Source organism: Hippoglossus stenolepis, chromosome 13 (genome assembly GCF_022539355.2).
Source record: "Hippoglossus stenolepis isolate QCI-W04-F060 chromosome 13, HSTE1.2, whole genome shotgun sequence".
Lineage (NCBI taxonomy): Eukaryota > Metazoa > Chordata > Actinopteri > Pleuronectiformes > Pleuronectidae > Hippoglossus > Hippoglossus stenolepis.
Window position 1 is genome coordinate 19094495 of NC_061495.1, and position 25335 is coordinate 19119829.

The following is a 25335-nucleotide window of genomic DNA, read 5'->3' on the forward strand; positions in this document are numbered from 1 at the left end:
TCTGGGGACATTACACACACACTCATTTCCTGCAGACTTATGGGGTTTGTTGGTTTTGCATAAGGTTTTCTCAAGCCTAACTTTTGTTTCAGTAAACCACTGAAACAAAAGTTACCGGAAACACTGACCACAATTAACTGGTTTAGATGTCCCCTAAGGTCCATGACACACGCACGCACGCACACACACACACACACACACACACACACACACACAGTCACAGGGAGGGAGGATCTCCGCGCGCTCTCTTGTGAGTTTCATTGACTTCATCCTGAAGTTCAGTTTCTCTCACTTTTCTCCTCAGTGTTTTATATTTAATTTAATTTGTCACTTTTAGTTTCATCACTTCTCTGTGTGTCGGTCACCGGATCCTCGTGCGTCGCGGGACTCGTGCTGGAAGATAAACCGGAGCTCCACGCGCGTGTGGAAGGTTAACGGCGCGAGGATCAACAGGAGGTTTTAACTCGCCGGGAGAGGAGAGGAGTCACCGGACACTTCTGAGACAAACCTCCGCTCTCTCCGTCATGTCGGCCCGGTGCTGACTCCACATCTGCTCGGTACCGATCCGGATCCACCGTTTGACCCGGGATATCTGCGCTGTGAACGGTACCGTCAACTCCCTGTTTGTCCAAGTTTGTGGATGAAAAGTTTTCAGTCATAGAAACACTACAAATATTATATATACTCCTCTTCACCCTTTCGTAAAAGTTATTTTTAAAGTTAGATCGTCAGTGTAACTTCGAGACAGAACCATTTATTGATTATTTCAAATAAATCGTATTTCATCATAAACACTTTACTTCATGTCATCAGACTTTCACTAGTTAAAATGCTGTAATGATCTTTTTTTTAAAACAGGGCCGTAGCTAAAAGCAAGGGGGCCCTGGAAAGATTTGATGCTGTCAGTGGGCCCCTCTAGCTGAAACTGTCTGATTTCACGTCAGTTAAAGTATATTTTTAAGCAAAAATAGTATTTGTCATATATTTTTTGTGAGTTGAATAGTTGGTTATTCTTTTAAACTTTTAGTCAAACAAGACAAAACATTGAGTTAACTCATTGTGAGCGTGAGGGAACCTTATTTTGACGCAGTGGAGTTAGTCCCAAGATTCCCGAGATCTACAGCGTCTTCACAGTGATTCTACATGTTCCTTCTGTGGCTTCATCATCATCCTACTTACTGCTTTAAACGTGCAATTTTCCACCGTTAACCATGTTACATAGACTAAACAAAATTAGTTTGTAATGAAAAGCAATGTTGGAAGTTTAAGATATTTGTAAGTGTGGCTCAGCCTGTAGATGAATTAGTCTACAAGTTAGGATTCCATTTTTTGATTTTTGAATAATGTGCTTGATATTAGTTTGGTTAAATGTTAAAATGTTAGTTTCACTAATTTAAATAAAGTAGTTTAAAGAGACCATGTCGATCTTTTGCTAAACCTTTATCTTTGAACTCTTTCACTCTCGTGATGATAACAACCATAACTCACTTTGTATTACCTTTCAAGCCCAAAGTGATTCTAAAAATAGTTCAGAGAAAATTTAACTGAGCAGAAACCTCAAACAAATTTCATAACAATACATTAATAAAACTAACAGTTAATAATTTAGCACTTAAGAAGTATTGTGTTTGGACTGAGACATGCTCGCTGTTTGTTAAGCTAACTGGCTGCTAACAGCATGTTCAAATACAGGTAAGATACAGATAACATCAGTCTTTACGTATAACTGTTGAAATAAATGTCAATAACTCTGTGTCCAACGGTTTTAATCTATGAGTCCTATACTAATTTACAAATTGTTTCATTTGTATAAAACTGCCTTGTCTTGTTTCTGCTCTTTTACACTGAATGAAATACTTTATAGAGTATTTATACTCATACAAATAACATTCTAGATATTTTGTAAATTCCACCTGACCCCAAATCCGTCCTGGTTGTGTGTATTTGTAAACTGTAAGATCTCCACTGGAGGTTTATATAAAGTTAGGTGGGTTTGAACAACATGAGTTTGTAGAGATGGAAATGATTGTTGTATGAATGTAAATTTCTAATTGGTGTCTGTCTGGTGTCCCTGCAGTTTGTCCTCCATCATGTATCCCTCCGCTGTCGGTGTGTGTGCGCGCTGCAGCCTGTTCCTGGTCCTGGTTCAGGTCCTGGTCCAGTTCCTGGTGCTGGTCTGTCCTGCTGCAGGATACAGTCTGGATCAGGAGCACAGTTTGGAGTTCAGTGGTCCCTCCTCCTCCATGTTTGGATACTCAGTCCTGCTGCATCGCCACAAAACTCACAAATGGTCAGTTTCTATGCTTTTCATCTGATATTGATCTGTGATCGATGCTCTATTGATCTTCTATTGATCTACTATAGATCCTTTGGTGTTCTGCTACGGATCTTTTATTGTACATGGTTTTCCCTATATCGATTTACACTTATTCTGCTGTTCATCCTCTATTGATCTTGTATTGTATCATGATCATCTATCGATCTACTATTTATCCTTTTTTGATCTGCTATTGATCTTCTGTTGATTCGTTGGCAGGTGATGGTTTTCCATAAAGTTAAACAGCCATGTTGCTTTTTTCAACTTGAATGAATATGTGTGGGGTTATGTTTTATTAAACATCTGGAAGTCTGGGCATGATGACCTCAGCGATGGAAATGACCAATTACTGCTCCTGTCGCCATCTTAGAAAATAACACACACATGGCTAAACTACATTTCAAAGCATTATGGGTTTTCATGATATGGATGATGAATCTCCTCAGTCTTGAACTATGACCATCTAAATGAATGACTCCTGCCCTCATAGAGCTGTAGGGAACTATAAATCTTAATTTAATTATCTAAGGACGCGTCATTGTGTGTGTGTGTGTGTGTGTGTGTGTGTGTGTGTGTGTGTGTGTGTGTGTGTGTGTGTGTGTGTGCATGCTAATTACCCAGTTCTTTTCAGTGACAGAAGCTCTTTGATGCTTCACACACAGATGCCATTTAGACACTGAACAGACACAGTGTAACTCTCTCTCTCTCTCTTTCTCTCTTTCTCTCTTTCTCTCTCTCTCTCAGGTTAGTGGTTGGAGCTCCAGTAGCAAACTCATCCTCCAATCCGACGGTTCAATCTCCAGGAGCCATTTTCCGCTGCAACATCACTGCAGAGACGCAGCACTGCCAACACATGCATGCCGGTGTGTTTCTGTCTAAGTTGTTAAAACCTTTTAACTTGCATTTAAAAGACTATGGCTCCATTCACACCGACTTAAGTTCTGCACCATCATTAATTTGAATGGAGCCAAAACACCTCTAACATGATTGCTGCCTTTCAGTGGTAGACTTATCATCGCATCTGAAATTAAAATGAATCCATGAAACAAACAGTAATCAGTCATATTCCATTATGTTTTTTCAACTTGTTGAGGTTTAACATGCGCTCTTTAACTCGTGTGTGCAGATGTGTCGAAATGTGGGAAGACGTGTGAAGCAGAAAGTGATCACCAGTGGCTGGGAGTCAGTCTGTCCAGACAACCCGGAGACAATGGAGGACACATCCTGGTAACTCACACACCTTCTGCCTCTCACACACACACACACACACACACACACACACACACACACACACACACACACACACACACACACACACACACACACACACACACACACACACACACACACACACACACACACACACACCTCCTTGAATGACAATGAACTGTCATTAACTGAATCTCATCACCACCGTTTGAAGGCTTCAGCACCACAAGGTTAATACACAGAAAGACAGTAAATGTTTATCTTTCATCTCCTTCTTAAGAACTATGTCATAAATTTCTCTATTAATATCAAGTAGAAGTTATTATTAATTTATATTAAATAATTACAATATATCACCAGTTTATCTTGACTTGTTCAGTGATTTGGTCAAAGTTGCCATCAGTTTTAGTTTAATCTGCTGTGATAGAAACTAATTATTTAGTTATTTAGTCTCTAAAATCCTAAATATGACAAAGCACATAGTTTTATCAAGGGGCAGAAGTTAAAAATCCTTCATCAGAGAGGCCACGTGATTAAAAACTTGACAAACATGTACTGATCATTCAATTAGAAAGGCACAAAAGTTACTAATTAATAAAGGCTATTTAATGTTTGTACTTTGATGAGGCTGATTGAATTTTAGGGGATTTAACTTTGCATTTTTGTGTACATTCTTATGTATGAATCAGGAGCAGTGATTGGAACTGTTTTAACCGCTAACAGTCTATTACCAACACTATGTATCCTTGTTAAATAAGGGAAAACAACATCTTGCATCAACATGTGTGGCCCCTACAGGCTCCTGACGTGTTTCACTGAGGAGAACACAATGTTAGTAACACTGAAAGTAACATGACAGTAAACCACTGCAAAGGGAGACACCGGAGGCCTGAGGCTTGGACGCTGTTTCCACAAATCAGTCCAAAAATGGTTATACTTTGGTATGAAAAATGGAAAACGATGCAAAATATTTGCTGTATCAGAATGAGTCATAATAACAATAATAATGCCTTGCATTTATATAGCCCCTTTCACAGGACCCGAAGAGGAATTTTGTAAATATATCAGTGTAACAGCCTGTGAGAGAACCAAGAACTGCTCCTCCTTCCTATTAATACATTGCAGATTTATAACACTGTCATCCTCTTTTGAGCCTTTTTGCTGCTGATGCCTCCAAGGCGATGTTAAAGACTTCCATGACTGAAAGGAACTTTTAACTTAGTGACTGCGCAAACACTTTTATTACAGCGTCAACTGTTTTCTCACAAATCATCTCAGAGTGAAAGATTTTACTGCAGGACTAAAATAAACACACAACAGGCCTGGTGATGTTCACAGATTCTGTCACAGTGTCATGGGAATAACAACACTTCTGCTAACTTGTGATTGTGTTACTGACACTAATGAGCCCATGTCACATGCTGTTTGTGTGTCACATCCTGTGTGTGTGTATGTGTGTGTTTAGGCGTGTGGTCACCGCTGGAAGAACGTCTTCTACTCAAAGAAGGACAGTCAGAACAACAAGCTGCCAAACGGAGTGTGTTATCGCTATGGCAGCGACCTGAGACATGGTCAGCCCATGATCCCCTGCTACAGAGGTACACACACGTCAAGTGTTACTGGCTTGTTCGGTTGTTTCCAGATGATTTCTGAAAGGATGTGGTTGTGGTTCTCCCAATTTCAGAATATTTTGGGGAATTTAACGCATATATTAGTTTTTGAAAGGCTTGGTACATGGCCTACATATATTATTGTTATTATTGTTAACACAAGACAGATTTATATGTCATGTCACATATTTCCTTGTACATCATACTACAGGAGAGATGATAAATTACAGTTTTCTTCCATTCTAATCTACCAGGGAAATTCTCTATTAGTCTTACCTCTGTTTTGGGTCTCTACCCACTGCAAAGCCATTTTGTTGAAAGTGACGACATTCTCACGTTTTAAATTTTGGCATAATTTCTTGTACTTACTGCTTTCCTGTGTGTGCGAACAAAGCAGCATTTGTTCAGCTGCAGGAGGAAATCGTTCGTTTTTTATCTTCATATATGTTTGTTAACCTTCACCTCCCAACATGTCTGTTTGCCTGCGTCTCTGTCTGTTGCAGACCACCAGAGGAAGTTCGGGGAGGATTACGGGTCATGTCAGGCTGGTATCTCGAATTTCCTGACAGAGGTCAGCAACACACAGTCAACACGTTATTTTAAAATCCTGTTTGTCTTCACTGTTTCCACCAGCAGACTGAAGATGGTCCGTCACTGTCATGTACAAGAAGTTTTTTAAAAGCTGGAGTCCTTGTTCCCCTTAATGCTCTTGACATGTAGAAATGAATTGTCCATTTTAGAAAAGAGAACAAGACCTGACAGTTTTCTGTGTGTTAAAATGACTCACTACTTCAATTTAGCAACAAATCTAACAGAGACTATGAGAGTGTGATGTTTACAGATGTGTCACATAGAAAGATTTTTTAGATAATAGAGCTTAAATAGAACTATGTGGTACTTTACATCACAGAACTCTGAAATCTGTCTCTGTCGCTCAGGATCTGATCATCATGGGGGCTCCAGGGACGTCTTATTGGACGGGTTCAGTTCTGGTCTTCAACACGTCCAGTCGAGGGATGTCAGTGTACCTCGATGATGAAGCTGGAACAGTCAGCTTCGGAAGCTACCTGGGTAGATGACACATCTCCTACTATATACTATTGATTTACTGTACCACTGTATCTGTGTGACATGATATTTGTCACTTGGTGCACAAGAGGAAGAAATACTACAATTGGAAATCAACGATGATTAGAAAAGTTTAGTGCTATCAAAGAATCTCATCTCATATTCTGCATCATTGGCATTTTTTAGAACTTATTTTGCGTTCAAGACTCATAGTGACCAACGCATGCACAAGAGTCACTTACCACTAATTCTCTCTGGTGAGTCATTGATAAAGTTATAAAATCGGATTTTACTGAAGGATGCGTTTAGGATTTTTCTGCCTCTTCTATTAAGCCCAACGTTTTTTTTCAGTTCATGCAGAAGCATAAACTGTGGCAGGGACTGTTGTTTATTTCCAGTTTGCTGTTATGCTGTAGCCCAGGGGCTTAATTAAAATCAACGAGGAGGCATTATCAGTTATCTTTTTAGTTTTAGGACTCTTTAGTTTGGTCCATGTCCAATCTGCTAACATGGAGAAGAAAGCTTTTATGACCTATACTGCAGCCAGCCACCAGGGGTCGATCAAGATGCTTTGGCTTCTCCGTCATGTCAGAAAGTGACAGCAAATGCAAACCAAACTTCTGGTTATGCTTCACGTTAAAATCACTTAAGTGAATGTGTTTGCCTTTGTGATCAAATAGTGTTGTGCTCGATTAACAAGTATTGTTATATTCAGCACCATTTGTTTTCCACAGGGATGAATAGTAAAGAGGACATAGCCGCAGTAAGCTGCTTAAATGTAGATCTCATCAATGTAAATGTCTTTTACTCTGACACGCTGTGCTGTGAAAAACCATTTGCACTCTGCCAGCATGACTTTAATTACTGCGATCGCATACGGCTCCGCTCCCCATGATTATTGCAGCCTCATATTGAAAAACATCTCAGGGATTAATGTCGCTGAAGCTTAACGAGTTCTTTTTTTTTTTTTGCTTGGATGATGTGGAGCTAGAACAGTCAATGTGTCATGAGCAAATGGTGAAATTTTAATTTAATTAAATAATTTAATCATTTTAATATGTTAATCCATCTATCCATACTCTGCTGCGTATACAGGTCCAGCTCACGTTCATTTAATCAATTATATCGTAGGAATTATTGAAATATACCCCTGAGAAGCACTTAAAAACAATTTGAAAATAATGAATTATTAGAGACTTTGTTATCTCTTCTGGTTTTCATTGTATTTTAAAGGGGATAGCAAATTTAATTGTATGTGTTATTAAAAGGTCTTAATAGGTTTTAAATTGAACTGAAATTGTGCACAGACCCTCAAAACCTGATGTAAAGAGGCAGGTTGATGAACAGGAAGCTGAGCGGAGAGGTGTGATGTACTGTTTGTACTTAGTTATAACTGCTGATATAGAAACACTGCAATCAGTCTCAGAATAGTGTGACTTTCTCTGATACCTACAGACACACACACACCCACATTGCACATACCTCCATTCATTTCCTGGCAACTTACCTCAGTCATAACAATAACAACTACACATTAAACCAAAACGTTAACCAAGCACCCAGTTACCCACACAACACAAGTCAATAATACAGAAAAAATACAGTTTTAATCTTTCTCAATGGGGGCATTTTATATGTAAACTCTTAATCTGAAAAGTAACTAGTAATGTGTTAGTGTCAAAGAATTCAAGTCCCAAGCAATCTGAACTGTAGTGGATTCGAAGTAGAAAGCATCATAGAAAGGTAATAATCAAATAAAGTACTTTGAAATGTCAGTACTTGAGTACTTAGTTACTTTCCACCACTGATGAAGTCTAAATTTGGACACTGTGTTCTGCAGGTTACGCTGTTGGAGCTGGTCACTTCCTGAGTCCTGCTACACTGGAGGTGGTGGGTGGAGCTCCGCAATATAACCAGAGAGGAAAGGTAGGAGCTGTTTACCTGCACATCTGTTTACTGACTGTACGCTAAGTCTGTTTTTACTAGTGTGTGTGTGTGTGTTGTTGGGTTGCAGGTCTTCATCCTCACCGTAGACAACAGTTTGCTGCGGGTCATCTCTAACGTGTCTGGAAAAGAGGTAAGTAGCCACTTAGCATCCACCATTCAAACAGCAGATGACTTTGTACTTACCTTGTGTGTCTTTGTGTGTGTAGCTGGGATCATACTTTGGCTCCAGTTTGTGTGCGGTGGATCTGAACGCTGATGGTTTGTCAGATCTATTGGTCGGCGCTCCCTTGGCAACTGGGGCCGCCAGGGAGGAGGGACGAGTGCATGTGTACATAAACCAGGGGCAGGTGAGCACACGCACGCATGCACACACACACACACACACACACACACACACACACACACACACACACACACACACACACACACACACACACACACACACACAAACAAACTCACACACACACACAGAAACACATATACATTCCATTTGAAGATACTGTACTATTTGTGTACAATACTCAGTGTACCTGTACCGTTTCTGCCACTAGTGGACATCACCATGAACATCCTTTACTATGGCTTCAACCACCAATTGATTAATTGATTCGTTGATTGTCAGAATAATACATTTTTGATAATGTAATTATTGTTTTAGCAAAAATGCCAAAAACATTTTCCTGTTCCAGCTTCTGAATGAGGATTTGATGCTTTTCTTTGTCACACATGTTAATAAATTGAGTTTATAGATAAATAATTGATTAAGTGACAGAATAATATGATTATTTATCCTCAATGAAAATAATAAACAGTCGGCTGCAGCACTAAACTATTTCGTAATCACTGACCTGCTCTTAGGCGAATATGTTGGAGGCGGAGTTTCAGCTGACTGGCAGTGATGCCTATGCCGCTCGGTTTGGAGAGACCATCGCTGACCTTGGAGACCTGGATGACGATGGTTACCATGGTAATAACCACACCTGCATGCCCTGACCTATCAGCTTTTATTTTGGTTACACCATTAAAATTAATAATATTAATATGACTTTTGATAATTCCACTGCTAATACCATTACTGTTTATACTGCTAACAATGCTGTAAATACTACTCTTGCTACTACCACTATTTGTGCGACTATTACTGCTGAAAGTAAATATAAATACAATATATATACTATGATACTATGACTGTTTCTCCTGCTCTATAAACTGGTTGTGTATTTTAAGGGAGCACAACCCACCCAACACCAACGGTAGCTGCCACTTGGTGATAATTAAGAGACATGACTCGAACACAACACCCTCACACACAAACAGACCCCTCACCATCTGTGGTGTGTGTGTGTGTGTGGTGTGCTGTGAGGGGTGGAGTGTGTTATTAAGTTCATTAAAAACTGTAATGACAAACTCTTGCTGCTCTTTAACTGGACCCTGAACCTGCCTTCTAATCTGCCACAGTTAGATAAAAGACGTGTGTGTGTGTGTGTGTGTGTGTGTGTGTGTGTGTGTGTGTGTGTGTGTGTGTGTGTGTGTTCCGGTAGCTTGCTGTTTGTAAAAAAAACCATTTACTTTCAGGACTTCACATCTTCAAAAGACTCAGGTTAAACATTAAAGGACCATTCTGCTGTTTTCCCATACTCTGACCACTTTCATCCTGCTGAACATTTTCCAACTGTTTTAGAAATGTGGATGTTTTAGGTCCAAAGGCAGACGCAGCACACACTTTACCCCCTTAGGCCTACATTTGGAGGATTTGCCATAAAGTCATACCGATCACTAATTAGCACATTTCATCCTGTTTATTTGTTCATGAGCCAAAAAGTAAAACGTTATGGCCAAGTGCTTTTACAACATTATACAAAATATAAAGGAAGGTGGAAAAACATTGACTGTGATTAATCTAAGTTTCAAGTCTGAAAAGTAACATAAACTAATGACCCCCTGGAAGGAAGGAAATCAACTTTTAGGTGAAAGGTCAAGGTTAGGTTGATGTCATGGTCGTGACGACAATAATATTAACTTGTGTGTGTGTGTGTGTGTGTGTAGATGTGGCAATCGGTGCCCCACATGAAGACGACCTGAAAGGAGCTGTCTACATCTATAATGGCAGAAAGGAGGGAATCTCACCAACTCCATCTCAGGTACAAGCGCTAACAGCAATACAGAATATTTGTATGTGACAATAATAGCAGTAACAGTAGGTAATATTATAGTTTATTGTAGGTCTTACTGTAATTCAAGAAGAGGAATAATCATAAATCATCATATCTGAGAAGCTGAAACTATTCTTTTTTGACAGGAAAAAATATTTAAATGATTATTCTGTGATCAAAATAGTTGTTAATTATTTTTTATAATCGGTCACTTAGTAATCAAGTTAAATTATATATTTCTTTTTTACATTGTAAATTCTTTACATGTTTTATATGCAGTTTTTAAATGAACATAGTGAAGTAAAACATGTAGTCAATTCCCTCAGAAACATATTGGAGTAGAAACATAAAGTACTATGAAATGGAAATACTTGAGTAAAGGTACTCTTTTGCACTGTAATTTCCACAACTCTGTGTGTGTATATCGTCAGAGAATTACTGGATCCACCCTGGGTCGCGACCTCAGGATGTTCGGCCAGTCGCTCAGCTCTGGCATTGACATCGATGATAATGGCTACCAGGGTAAACCTCACTGTCACTACAATCACTTCCTGTGTCCCAACATTTGCCTTGTATCTCTGCATTAACCCAGGTTAAACTCTCTCTGTGCAGATGTGGCGGTCGGTGCATTCCTCTCGGACGCAGCTGTGGTTCTCAGGTAAGGCCTCACAAGACCTAAAAGTGTAATTATGTCTTAATGGAGGTTTACAGGGAGAACACGTTCTTATTTTAGCTGGTTTGGAAGAAGCAGAATATCAATGTTTTATGCTTTTAATAAGATTGATATCATATAAATTCATCTACTGTTTTCAATCCGTATAAGAAAATTCAACAGATTGAATTTCCGTCCAGTCACAATATGCCATTATCATTTCTCTGAACGTGTCCTTTTTGCTGTAGGACCCGTCCAGTGATTCAGGTGAAGGCGTCTCTGACTCTGCCTGAGCAGATTGACCAGCAGGTGGCGCTGTGCAGAGAACACAACACTCCAACTGTCTGCTTCAATGTCACCGTCTGCTTCAGTGTCTGGTCCCGACATTTCAGAGGAGCCATAGGTAAAATGAGTGTGTGAGACTGAATATTGAAGGTTGAACTCAATTGACCTACAATTCTTAGTATTAATTCAAAACAATGGGTTATTTATCTAATTTCTAAGTGAATACCATCAACTGGTGTTGTCATATTTTAGGTATTGTTTAGAAAGGGTAAAAAATAACACCATCAAATTCTGGAAATAAAGAGTATATTTTACTGTACACGACTTCAACAGGTGGAGGAATCCACAGCTTGGCGCATCTGTTGTGTTTAGACATATCTGCTAAGTGCGTGACCGGATAATCACTAGAGAGGAGGGTATTTGATTTACCTACTTCATATTATTCTTCTCCCCTTTTCAGATCTTCAGTATAATTTGACCTCTGACCTCCTCCATAAACCATCCTTCCCTCATCGTTTCGATTTCCATGGTAACGGGTCGTCCAACAGCACTAGGGGTCATGTGAAAGCCCGACACGGCCAGCTTACGTGTACAACACACGTGGCATTCCAAAGGGTAACACACACACATGCAAAAAACTTAACTGCAATATTGGCTTAAAAGCATGTGAGTGACTGATGACAACGTTTACCTTTTCTTTCTCCTACAGAAAGACGTGAGGGACATTTTCACTCCGGTCCAGTTCGAAGTTTCCTATGGTCTCAGAGAAACAAGCACCCACAAAGCCTCCTCCAGAACCTTCCCTCCGTTAAAACCCATCCTGCAGCAGGGCACAGGACACCAGAACACCATCACCAACCAGGTAATAACCAGTGCTAACCCCAACCAGAACACCATCACCAACCAGGTACTAACCAGTACTAACACCAACCAGAACACCATCACCAACCAGGTACTAACCAGTACTAACACCAACCAGAACACTATCACCAACCAGGAACTGAGCAGTGCTAACCCCAACCAGAACACCATCACCAACCAGGTACTAACCAGTACTAACACCAACCAGAACACTATCACCAACCAGGAACTGAGCAGTGCTAACCCCAACCAGAACACTATCAACCAACCAGGTACTAACCAGTACTAACACCAACCAGAACACTATCACCAACCAGGAACTGAGCAGTGCTAACCCCAACCAGAACACTATCACCAACCAGGAACTGAGCAGTGCTACCCCAACCAGAACACTATCACCAACCAGGAACTGAGCAGTGCTAACCCCAACCAGAACACTATCACCAACCAGGTACTAACCAGTACTAACACCAACCAGAACACTATCACCAACCAGGAACTGAGCAGTGCTAACCCCAACCAGAACACTATCAACCAACCAGGTACTAACCAGTACTAACACCAACCAGAACACTATCACCAACCAGGAACTAACCAGTACTAACACCAACCAGAACACTATCACCAACCAGGAACTGAGCAGTGCTAACCCCAACCAGAACACTATCACCAACCAGGTACTAACCAGTACTAACACCAACCAGAACACCATCACCAACCAGTTACTAACCAGTGCTAACACCATCCAGTCCTGGTTAGCGTAACAACTAAAAAATCGTATAAGAAAAATGAAAAATTCTCTTGAATCATTGTTTATAGATGATTTCCACGATTAACTAACAGGACATAGAGGCTCTCCGACCTGAACAACTCCCTTTAAACTGAGAATAATGTGACAACACTGTGAAACCTGTCTGTTCATTTCCAGAGAGAACTTTTTTTTTCCAAGGAAAGGAAGCATCCAATATGAAGTCCGCTCTTCCACACACAATGATAAGGCCTTCCTGCTAATCCAGATGGGTTTACAGCTGGAGCACATTAACCGTCATTAGTCTACTCATCCTGTGTCCATGTCACGTCCCACTGACTCACAAACACAGAGCAGGATGAGTGTAGGAATGTACAGCTAGAGTCATCAGGACATTGTTAATCAGCTGTGAGACCGAGGTCAGGGGTCAGAGGAGTCGTGTGTAATGTTATTATTAGAATGATGATTATTATTGATGACATTGAATCGATTAACTCTTTGCGTCTTTCTCTCTGTCAGACTCAGTTTGCTCGTTCCTGTTCTCTGGTGAACTGTTCGACCAACATGCAGCTGTCGGCCGTACTAGTGCTGCCCCAGTAAGAAAATAACCATGCACACAACACACACAGCACAATGAAATACACAGAGGAAACAGGAGCTGTATTGTATTTTTTTTAACCTAGTTAGGACAGAAGTCGCACACAATTCATAGTTATGATGACTTTTGTCTCAAATTGTGATAACGGAAGGCAAGCTTCTCTGAAAATAACACACAACGTTTAGGTTATTTCTCTCACGCAGGCTAACACATGATGCTATTTAGCTGCTGACTAATTTAGAACATCAGTCTGCAGCGATGCTTTTATCTCGGCCTGAGCTGGACCAGGCTGTTACTGGGCTCTCTCAAAACACTCCCATATGACTGGTTGCAAATATTCCAGACCAGTGACGTCTCTGATCCTGGGATGTGATCGCCAGAGCTCGGCTGATATATACATTTTAAAAAATTGGCTAAGACCTAAGATGTTGTTATCAAACCCTTATGACAAAACCGTAATTTTTTATTATTAATATAAATAAAGAGAAAACATAAATAAAACCAAATATATAGAAACAAACCTTTTTTTCTGTTAAACATCACTTTTTCTTATAATGGAAACTTCTATATACTAAAATTGTTTCTATATCTCAGCCCTGGTTTTTGTCGTAAGTCGTGAGCAGCTTCATGTTCATTGGTTGTGACTGTAACGTCAGTGATGTTGGGTGTCCTCAGTCAGCAGCAGTACTTCGCTCTCGGCTCTGGACAGACCATCATGTTGAAAACCTCGATGGTGAACTCTGGAGACGACGCCTTCCTGCCACGACTGATGCTGTATTTCCCAAACAACATCCACTACATTAAAGTTCTGCAGAACGTGAGTTTACCTTGTGATGATTGGGCAGTTTAAGGAAACTGACATATGAAAAACGCATCCACTGATACATATATATATAAATAACCACCAATGATAAATTATTTTAAATGCAGTCACTGCGAAATTCACTGATAAACACGTTGTTTTTATACTTTAGTGTATTTTCTGCCCCAGTCTATGTTTCACAATAAAAGCCACGTTGTGTTTCTGCAGTTGAATGCTTTTTAATGTGAAGCAGCAGCAGTTTGAAATATTTGTTCAGCATCAGCAGTTCGGTAATGCAGCTCTGACAGGGAGCTCTGTTGGAGAGTGGACAATAAACAAAGATGTTGATATCAATCAGATAGAACTATGCTGGATTAAATGCTGAACTGTTTTCTGGGAATCCCTTGTGCATGAGAAGGTAGTTTGAATCCAGGGTCGGAAAGCCAGACCCTGTGTCCAGATAAAATTACTGAATTCAAGTATTGTACATTGACTTGTTATCTAAGCGAGCCCCTCGTCATCCAGATTGTTAAAACTGTAAATTTACTATGTTGCTCTAATCTGTACCATAGACTGTAAATAAAGATGGATGACGCATCCCCACATCCCTCCATTGCATAAAAATGACACTAATATATCTTGGATACGAACTCTGCCATTTTTGGTTTCGGAGTCTGTGCGATAGTGATCCACATTATCGAGGTCCTGCTGAAACATGCGCTCGACCAATCGTGAGTCAGTCTCAGCTGTCGATCATGACATTTCAGCCTGTTTTAGCATACAAATCAAATAAACCATTAAAACCAAACTTAGCTGAAACATGAACACTTGAACATACATCAGTGGGATGAGATCAACCTAAGATGAGACAAACCATCTTTGAGAAACATTTGTTTAAGGTGTATTCTGACTTTTTAGTTCGGTCCACGTCCCATGTGCTATTACAGAGGATGTAGAGTTTGTGATCTTTACCGTAGCCAGCCACCAGGGGGCGGTAAAGATGATTTGCATTCAATTTGGGGGGGAAATGTGGCAAATTAGTGTTTGTGATACAGGACTAACTATCCTATCAAAACTCACCTGACTAATTCTAATCAAAAACGGTCTTTGATTTCTTCTAAATCTTTGTATAATAACTTATAGCAACACAAATGACTAATGAATGAATACCTGAAATAACTGCCTGTGTGTATGTGTGTGTGCAGCAGGACAACCTGGTCAGCTGTGATGTCACACAGGAAATCAACAGTACAATGGTGCTGGTCGACTGCAGCGTCACCAGCCTCCTGCTCCCAGCACAAAGCCAGGTTAGTCTCAGCCAATCACAGAGCACCTACAGCCCTGCTAACTTCTGTGTGAAGCTGCACTTAAACATAGTCTCGCTATTTACGGCTAATCTGTTCCAGTTCTTCAGTTTTGGTTTCTGCAGAAGATATTTGCTGTGTCCTTTGTCTCTGTTTTTTCTGAGTTCAGTCACTGACGTCCTGTTTCTTGTAGCTAAATATCAACTTCCTGTTGGACGTGAACCAGAACAGCACGCCCGGTGATATCGACATCCATGTCAACACCAGCAGGTACAGACACACTCACACATACCGATTATTTATTTAAGTCACATTTAGTTTGTTAGAATAAGGCAGAGAAAAATGATTCAATCCATTAGTTAAAGATCATTGATCGTTTGTTTTTGAACGTTTTCTCTTCAGTGATAACTATGAGAGGGCGGAGTATCTCCATGACAACTCCCTCAGCCTCCTCCTTCCTCTTAAATATGGAGTCAACATCAACATCCACGGGTGAGTCGGCTCACATTACTATTACAAAATGAACTGTAAATAATAATCTTCATATTGTGGGGCAACTAGACACAAATCTAAAAGTAGTAGTAGTTCTACCTCAGACATTATTTCTGTAAAAACTGACAAAAATGTTGCCTTATCTCACAAACTCCTGGATCTGACCCTGAAACCAGATCAGCACCAAAACTGAATGGATTCACCCCAGGCCCTCCACCAAACTTGGCATAAATAATTCAGTACTTTTCTTTTGTGTAATCAGAAACAATCAGAATTTGCTCTCTGATAAAAGAACCTATTAAGTAGATTGTAGGACATGCTGGAAAGGCTGGCACTCCTGTTCTAATGCATTTCTGTTTAACTGTCTGTTTGCAGCTTTGTGACTCCCACATCTTTTGTGTTTGGAGATGAAGACTTGACTCCAGTCGACTGCTACGCTGAAACTTTCAACTACACATACAAGGTATGGTTCTGGGGTCATGTGTGTAAAAGTGAATTCTGAACTCAACATAAACACATATTTTTAGATTCGTTGTTACTTAAACTTAGAAGATAAAAATATTTCCACTGTCCATCACTAATAAATGTTCATAAACCTACTTGTAAAAAGACGTTCATCATATCTCCAGGACTTCTTAATATCTTATTTAAGTTTTATTCAGTATAAAATTAAGTCAACAATAGTACATTCATCGGTGCAAATATTTATATAATTTGATTATATTTATATAGTCATATAATTGCTTTTACTGCTAATTTGGCCAAAATGTAAACAAATATCGACCACATAAGCTGAAGTTGTAGCTAAGTCACAGTGTCTGTGGCAACAACATATTTCCTGATCTCTTCTGGTATGTGTTATTCTGTTTCTGCAGGTTTTAAACTCTGGACCCAGCAGGTCAATAGATACCGTGGTTGAGATTGCATTACCGAAGATTCTCACACCGTACCGACACAGACTGCTGCAGGTGATCGACTGGCAGGTACGTGCAGTGACAGAACCGTCAGCAGCAGCAGGAATGGTAGAAGAAGCAGAGATATCACAGACAGTATAACATCTGTTAGGGGTATCTGTGTAGTTACTCATTGGTTCCTGAATCATTTCAAATGCTGGTGTTTGTGTTCACCACTTGCCGCCATTTCATCTTCATTTAATGATTATTTTGAGAGCCTCCACTCAGAGAAGTAAATTGATCAACTTAGACCTGAAATCTAAAAGAGAAACTGGAGATTTTACAATTCACCTGCAAAGAATCAGAATTTCTTTTGCAGCAGCATCTAGTGACCAACTTTTAAGACCAACCGACAGTGAGAATCAACAGTAGATGGATGTTTCTGTACCTGCTTCACCAGCAGATGTCAGGCTTCACCATTGATGCTTTTTTCAGCCCCTCTCTTATGTTATGAACATGTTGTCTTTCTTTACACTTAACAAAAGGAGGCAAAGATTTTAAATGTTAAATGTCTGGAAACTAACAGTGTTGTACAAAAGCTTTGTGTCGATAAAAGAGGTAAAAACTAAAAAAGGGAACATTTGAATCAGCGGCTAAATCCCAAAATAAAATACTTCCAGGAACTTTTAGTTTCAGAAGTATTTGGGGAGATATTACATTGGCTTAAACACGCAGCCATGGTGGTTGCTGATTTGGTCACAGTAGCAGTGTTAGTAATGGTAGGAGAGGTGGTAGAAGTAGCTGCATAAGTACAGTAGAAATAATAGTAAACATTCGTGGTACAACAGTGTGTGTAATATTAATTTGTTTGTATGACTTCTCTGTCTCTACAGTCGTCTCATGGCGTGTGTTCCATCAGTGACACGACTGTTTCAGTCATCGAGGACTGTGACGTTCCTCAAGCTTCTTTCATCAAACAACTCATCTTCTTCTTCTCCTCCATCTCCACCCGCAGACTGGTACACACACACACACACACACACACACACACACACACACACACACACACACACACACACACATCCTCATAGAATATTCTCAGAATTACATCATGCTGTGTTTGCCTGGTTCATGAAAGGTCATCCTTCCAGCAATCATTGCTGGAAGGAACGGCCAATCAGAGCGCTCTAAATGCTGTTGCAGCAAGGGGAAGTTAGGGGTGGAACTGAAAATAAATTTAGTTTCTAGTAATTTTAGATTAATATTTTACAAGAAAAAATGTTGCAATAATATCTGCACCATCGTTATGGTGATACATCCTATGTGTGTGTGCAGTTTTGTGGCCGTGGTGATGAGCTGTGTGAGCGACTGGTGTGTCGTCTTGGTAACCTGGAGGCAGGAAGAGATGCCACAATCCAACTGGAGACAAGACTGAACCCTGCTGTGCTGCTGCAAGCTCCGGTAACACACACACACACACACACACACACACACACACACACACACACACACACACACACACACACACACACACACACACACACACACCCTGAAATAGAATAGGGAGGAACACCAATCAAACAGGAACATGATATCAAAAGCTCAATTAAAGCATCAATACAGTTTTATCTTATTGTGACATGTTATGTCTCAGGGTCGTCATGGTATCATGAGGTTGGAAAGCACAGCGATGATGTCATCTCCCAGAGAAGATCCTCACACCATCCTCATCCAGAAACAACCTGCAGTACAGGTAGGACACCCTGCAGCCAATCACAGCCTCAGATCAATCAAAACAAAGGTTTAACGGCACAGAACAGCACAAGTTCATCTGTGTGTTCGCACTTCATCATCATCATCATCATCATCATCATCATCATCATCATCATCATCATCATCATCATCATCATCATCATCGTCATCAAAGTTTCATCCTGGAACTAAATTTCAATTTCTGTACTCTACAACAAAAACTGACCCACTACCCGGGGACAGTAACATTAGTTACTAGTACTCTGCTCTAGTACAATATACTAGCACAAATTATTATGAATATACAGTTGTGGTGGTTGAATGTTAACAAAGTAATCCCACTACACTCTGCTGTGTATTCTAATAATAATTTATTGTTGGTATATTGTGTGTTGTACATTTCTAGGTGGTGGTTGAAGCTCTTTTTACCCAGAAACCCACGACGACAGTGAAGGTCTTCATCATCGTGGTCAGTTTAGTTTTGGGTCTGATGATACTGGCTGCTCTCATCTGGTGTCTGTGGAAGGTAAATATATATTTGTGATTTATTTTCTAAGTGAATATACATAAGATGTTTGGCGTGTACTGCAATTTAACTTTTCTTATCGTCATGTACAATAATACTGACAATATCAACCATGCTGATATATGAGACTTATCACTTCTGTGTACTCAACAACAGATACTGCATTATAACTATCAAAAAAAATTTTTTATGAATTATATCACAATATCATGTTGTGGTACTTATAGACTCCAGTATACTGCAGTATAATGTCTACAGTAAACTGCAGTGTATTGCAGTACAGCTGTCGTAGTAGTGGCTTCATGTTGTGACTGAACGTCTCTGTGTCTCTCAGGCTGGTTTCTTTAAGAGGAACCTGCACAAGAAGGAGGAGGAGTTCAGGAGACACAGCTGGGACTACGTTCCCAAGAGCAACGAAAGAGAGAGCTTTTCATAACCCCAGCTATCGTGACCTTTGACCTCTGACTGTTGGGTGGGGCTCACATTGTGACTGTGGGACATCAACAGCCAATGAAATGTGTCCGGACTGCGTGAGAAGTGTGAAGTCAGAGCCAGCTGATGGAGGCAGATGACGAACACGTCTCACGTGAACGCTTCCTGACGTCTGACTGTGACCTTTAAATTATTTTGCCTTTAAAAAAAAGACTTGTTTAAATAGAGGATTATTGAAAAAGGGAAGTGAAGCTGCAACATTCAAAACTGGACCAGTTACAGGATCGTTACTTGTGAGTGTAACACCGTCATCGATGGCCTCCATTTTGACTCAGTTACGTGGAAACGGACCAAAGGACACTTCCTTTACTCTCAGGGGATTGAAGCGTGGCCTCTGATTGGCTCATAACTCTCTGGAAGGGCCTCACTTTCTACACAGTATTTGTATTCAACTGCTGACCAACGCATGATGTCGTCCAGACAGAGGACATCATTGTCGGCTATTGAATATTTTTAGACCTTTATTAGACAGAGACAGAGAAGAGAAGTGAGTGAGAGGACGGAGGGGAAGGACATGCTCCGGTCGAACTGAGGACTCCTCCACGTAGATGCAGTCAAACCATTCAGATCTCAGGCTGCAGATTTAACAGGCAGTAAAAAACAGAACTTGTGGCATTTGTTTGTTATAGTTTCTTGTCGCAGCAGCACCTTAACTAAAATGTCACATTCAGTGGATTTCCTTATGCAAATTCATGTTTAGAAGATGAGAATTTGTAGCGTTGAACAACAGTGATCCTTCCTTACACTGCTGGCCTTTCAGGGAGTAGTTGGCTGAACTGAATCTTATAAGTTGTGTTGCACCACATGTTTTTTTATTTAACCCCTTTTGATAGAGCTTTGCTCAAAAGTGAGCTGCAGAAAATCATGAGACAGAGCTTGACGGCCTTAATACATCTTTTTCCTCCTTAGTGGACCATCGAGATGATTACTGACAGTTGGGGCTTTTTTCCCCTTTATTAATAGAAAATAGTAAGAAGCTCAGACAGCGAGTTGTTGCTGGCTGGTTTCCATTTGGCTGACTTGGCTCCTCACGTTTCATATGACCAGAGATACACAGCACTGGGTGTCAGGGAAAACTGAAAGAGCCGATTGGACACGAGGAAACAACGATAACAGCTGTAAATTATCTGAATAAAATCTATAGTTGTATCTAATTTGTAAAAGTACAGTTACATCTGACATCTTTTTGACCCTGAGGATATTTTAGGATTAATAATACTAATCACATTTTTCCTTCGTGAGCCAAGTTGCACTTAAAACATAAAATAGAAAAATAAAAACATTTGGTTTTATATTCTACATACACAATATTTTTCATTCTATGGTTAAACAGCTGTCGTTCCTGTTTCCACAGATATTCTACCTAATGTAATATAGTTGATATTAAATTATTAATATTATTATTAATGGTTTAATGTTTCCATAAAAGCCCCAAATGATCAGTAAGATGAAAATTAAAGTGGCGTAACGGTCCTTTATAAAAATGTATAGGATAAAGGATATGGCTGGTTGTGTACATCGACAGGAACCTGCTCTATTTCCAGGTCAGAGGATGAAAGATGGGAGAAAACATTCTTAGCGGAATGGAAAACACAAAACCCCCCAAAAAGTCTTGTTAGGATCAGGGGGTGAATTTCTGCTTCCAGTCTCTGGTGTATACGAGCCTTAACGCCGTCAGACTGATTTCACTGTTGTAACTTTCCACTGACTGATCAATTCAGGGAAATAATCCTGTGCCAAAAAAACCTGAGAACAATGTACGGCCGGCTGGGACTGAAGCGAGAATGATTGTCTGTTTCCTTTACGCAAACCTTCGAGAAACATATCAAGTGACATCCAGTCCAGCTTGAATACTTTTTGCTGTTTGACTTCAGTGACATGTTTTTATCTTCTTTATTTGCTGAGTGTCTCTACATGCCCACATGACTGGGAGATCGATAATAATACATTTATTTATTAAGCGATTTTTAAGGTGCTCTGATATTCTTCAGACGACACATCAGTGAAAAAAGAACTGAGAGAGGCGGGTGATGTCAGAAGAGGTGGTTCAGGTAAACTGTGGTGTCTTGGTTTACACCCTGGTTTGTAAAAAACGTCTTAATTGAACCAGTGACAGAGCAACACATTGAGCCACAGGATTAAATCCTAGACGACTACTTGTAAATCGGCTTTTAACAAATGTTTGACTTATTAAAAGTATTAAAACGTTTGTTTTAACTGTCTGTGCTCTGTGAATACAGACGGTTAAAACAGGTGCTTCCTCCCTTCTCTTTATCTGCTCAGTACAAAAGCACATCACACAGAAATGTCTTTAATGTTTTAATATTGTGTTTTTGTTTATGTCAAGTTGTTCTGCACTGGAGAGTCTCACTGTTTTTATCAACACATCTATTAAAAATAAAAAAAGTTTTTCTATTTAAGCAACAACTTGTCCTTTTCTGTGTTCACAGGCATTATTCTAAAAATATATGATCTCAATAAAAACAGCTTTTTATATATTGAAAAATAAGTTTTAAAGTTATTTATCCTGAATATGTTTGATATTAACTTATATATATGTATATGGGATATTATTAACTATGATTCATTGTTGGTTATTTCACAGATGACTGCGACAACTCCAGTTAATTTACATTTCACATTTTCAAAAAGAAATATTACACCAGAGCTTCACGTCACTGATGTAGAACCAAACACTGAGCGACATAAATTAAAAAGTCAAACTTGTAAAAAAAAACAATACAACACAAATAAATTTCAGGTCAATTGAACGATGCTGGCAGCCTAATTACAAATAGAAAAATGTAAACATTCATTTGAAAATTAACCATTCAATCAGTTAAAGAAGTTAAACACTTATAAAGCACAGTTAATGGCCGCGCATAAGTTAATGTGTTGTTATTTAAAGCTGCAAAAGTCAATCTTTTGGCCAAAAAATTAAACATCAATTAATGCAGATTTTTTGCACCTTTTTGCTACTTTTAATACAACTTGGACAAACATTTTCGTTGCTGTTGAAAACGCAACGACCTAGAGGGCACTGCTGAGTCACCGTTACTATGGCGATCTGTCTTGGGCCAACAAAGCTCTGCTGGAATCAGATACAACTGCAGGTGACGGTTGTATCGGCCTCATCCACCTCGTCCCCGTACAGCGTGATGAGCCGCGGGTGGACCCTGAACGCACCACGTACACACACACACACACACACACACACACACACACACACACACACACACACAACACACACCACACCACACACACACACACACACACACACACACACACACACACACACACACACACACACACATACATTCAGTCAGAGGTTAGACAAGGGTGAAGGTGATTGTGAAGGACAAAGGTGATTTTCAATATCATGTGAATGAGATAGAAATGTCAAATTTAACAGGGACTGTGTTTCTGTAAAGATTTGTTTCAATATGTACTGCAGTGACTTGCAAGAGACAGATTTTAAAAAGAAGAAACTTTAAGCAGCAGAGGGCGAAATGTCTGGCCTTTTGTGTCAACCAGGTGAGAACAACCTCATTTAGATTTCTCTAGAAACTTAAGTGCTTGTTTACGACTCCGCTCCCGTGATGGTGTGAGGAATCTTTCTTCTTAATAACTGTCGTCATACCTGATGAGCACTTCGTTAGCGATTTCCACCAGCTCTCCATCAATATTCCAGGGGAAGGCGGTGCCCTCTGATTGGATGATGGGTGTTGTTTTGGAGTCGCCCTCCTCCTCGCTCTCCTCTTCCGACCAGCCAACGAGTGAGCGGGGACGGACTCTCACCGCTGACACGTCGTGCGTCTCCACGAAGGAGAAGCTGAACTGTATAGAGGGACAATCAGACAGTGAGACAAACTGACCAGGACAGACAGACAGAATATTGATGGAGAGCTGGTGTGTGTGTGTGTGTCAAAGGTCAGCAGAGGTCCGAAAAGCTTGTTAGAATCTTCGTTAGGCAGCTTGATAATTACGTTACATTTCATTTAGCTGACGCTTTTATCCAAAGCGACTTACAATAAGTGCATTCAACCATGAGGGTACAAACCAAGAACAACAAGAATCAAGAAAGTACAATTTTCTTCAAGATAATCTGCAGCAGTGACTGGGTTTCTTACTGTTTACGGCCCTGAAGTCTTCACTGTAACGCCATTAAGCTCCAACGGGGGGCAGCACAGACCAAAACACAGACAGATTGTCTCCCTGTCCTGTCTCTCTGTCCTGTCGGTCTGTCTCATCTGTCTGTCTGCTTTCTTTCCTCGATTTTTCTTTCCTCAAATGAAGCTTTACACTGAAGTCCAGTGTTGGACTCGAACCAAACACATTAACACCGGTTCAATGCCCTTGTAGAAATGTGATGTATTAACTTTACTCAAAATTTTCATTTCATGGTACTGCTCTTTGCACCCTAGTTACCTTGAATTGTGTTTACTTATACATTTCTATAGTTGCTTGTTTTTTTGACATTTGTCTATTACCTTTGTAAATCTTTACAACAGGAGAAGTTGATTTGAGGAAGACACTTTCATAATTTCTGTTGACAAACCGTTGGTGGTTTAAGTACTTTTACTTAAGTAAAATAAATACTTCCTCCACCACAGTGGAGACATAAAGTTTTGGATGAAGAAGGCTTTTACTTTGGAAAAAAAATGAAACTAAATAAAATAAAAATGTGTACAAGCTGTTAAAGGCATGGTCGATGTTTCTGACTCTTTCATCACCTGACTGGAATGACTCAGGCGACATTCAGCGTCCACAGTGGGACTCAAGCTGGGATTGTCATGGTTACACTGCTCCACTAGGATGCCCCGTCTTGTCTTAGTGATGCTGAGCTGTCCGTCTGAATGTAGGTCAGTGAGTAAACAGCCTGTTTACTCTGCAGGACAGTGAACGCCTCACTGTCAGTAAATTTAGTAAGTGGGTTAGTGTGCGGTCTCACAGGCCAAACCAGGCCACGCCGAACCAGGCTAATCTTCTCATTAACCAGTTTGTTGGTTGGTTTATTTTTGCCGCCTGAGGATGACGAGGTCACGAGTGAGAAGTGGTGGAAGAAGTTTTCAGTTTTTAAGAAGTAAAAGTAGAAAATAAAAGTCATGTTTAGGATGTGCACGATTAGTCGTAGTTTGCGACAGATGGCACCAGAAATTATAAACATTTGAACTAATTATGAATATTTTATTAATTTTCAATGATGGTTAACTGTACATCGAAAATCTGTAACTTGTAAATGTTGAAAGTTATATTCTTATAAGTTTAGAGAAGGATTTCAATCAAGAGTTTATTCAATTACTTATGGACTTAAGACTGTTTTATAATTCAAGTTTTTTTTCCTGAACAACAAATGTTTCGATTTGTCCTGAAGGAGGACACTCAGAGCACTCTTTGATTGACAGCTCCTCTCACCTGTCCACTGGAGCTGTTGTATCTCTTCAGGTGTTTGACAAACTCTGACCTGGAAGTGTTTCCCACTGCGATCAGCATCGCGCTGCCATTGGCCAAACTGCAACAAACAGTAAGAGGAGAAGAGCGTTGATGAAACAACCTGCAGGATGGTGCGTTCAAGGTCGCACACAACATTAGGGACTTTATACAACCGTGAAGTCCTACACCTGCG

At 40.0% G+C, this 25335-nt stretch overlaps 2 protein-coding genes across 2 annotated transcripts in view; one reads left to right on the forward strand and one right to left on the reverse strand.

Annotated features, from left to right (window-relative positions):
- itga4 (integrin alpha 4) lies at positions 1–22133 on the forward strand. The gene is made up of 30 exons (XM_035174637.2): positions 1–250; positions 338–606; positions 2078–2290; positions 3062–3180; positions 3444–3544; positions 4992–5124; positions 5640–5707; positions 6075–6207; positions 8045–8130; positions 8219–8281; positions 8358–8498; positions 9010–9118; positions 10198–10292; positions 10736–10826; positions 10917–10962; positions 11205–11359; positions 11702–11856; positions 11951–12103; positions 13370–13446; positions 14124–14265; positions 15456–15557; positions 15748–15824; positions 15957–16046; positions 16422–16509; positions 16922–17029; positions 17833–17958; positions 18275–18400; positions 18594–18692; positions 19098–19217; positions 19552–22133. Exons 3-30 carry the CDS (start codon positions 2091–2093, stop codon positions 19651–19653), a joined length of 3105 nt encoding a protein of 1034 aa, XP_035030528.1. The 5' UTR covers positions 1–250; positions 338–606; positions 2078–2090; the 3' UTR covers positions 19654–22133.
- Positions 22016–25335, reverse strand: part of cerkl (ceramide kinase-like) — a 23678-nt gene continuing 20358 nt past the window's right edge. Inside the window, exons 11-13 of the mRNA XM_035174638.2 lie at positions 25125–25221; positions 23350–23546; positions 22016–22885 (exon numbers count right to left, since the gene is read on the reverse strand). Of these exons, the coding sequence (XP_035030529.2) occupies positions 22807–22885; positions 23350–23546; positions 25125–25221 (373 nt within the window). The 3' untranslated portion in view covers positions 22016–22806. The remainder of the gene's footprint in view (positions 22886–23349; positions 23547–25124; positions 25222–25335) is intronic.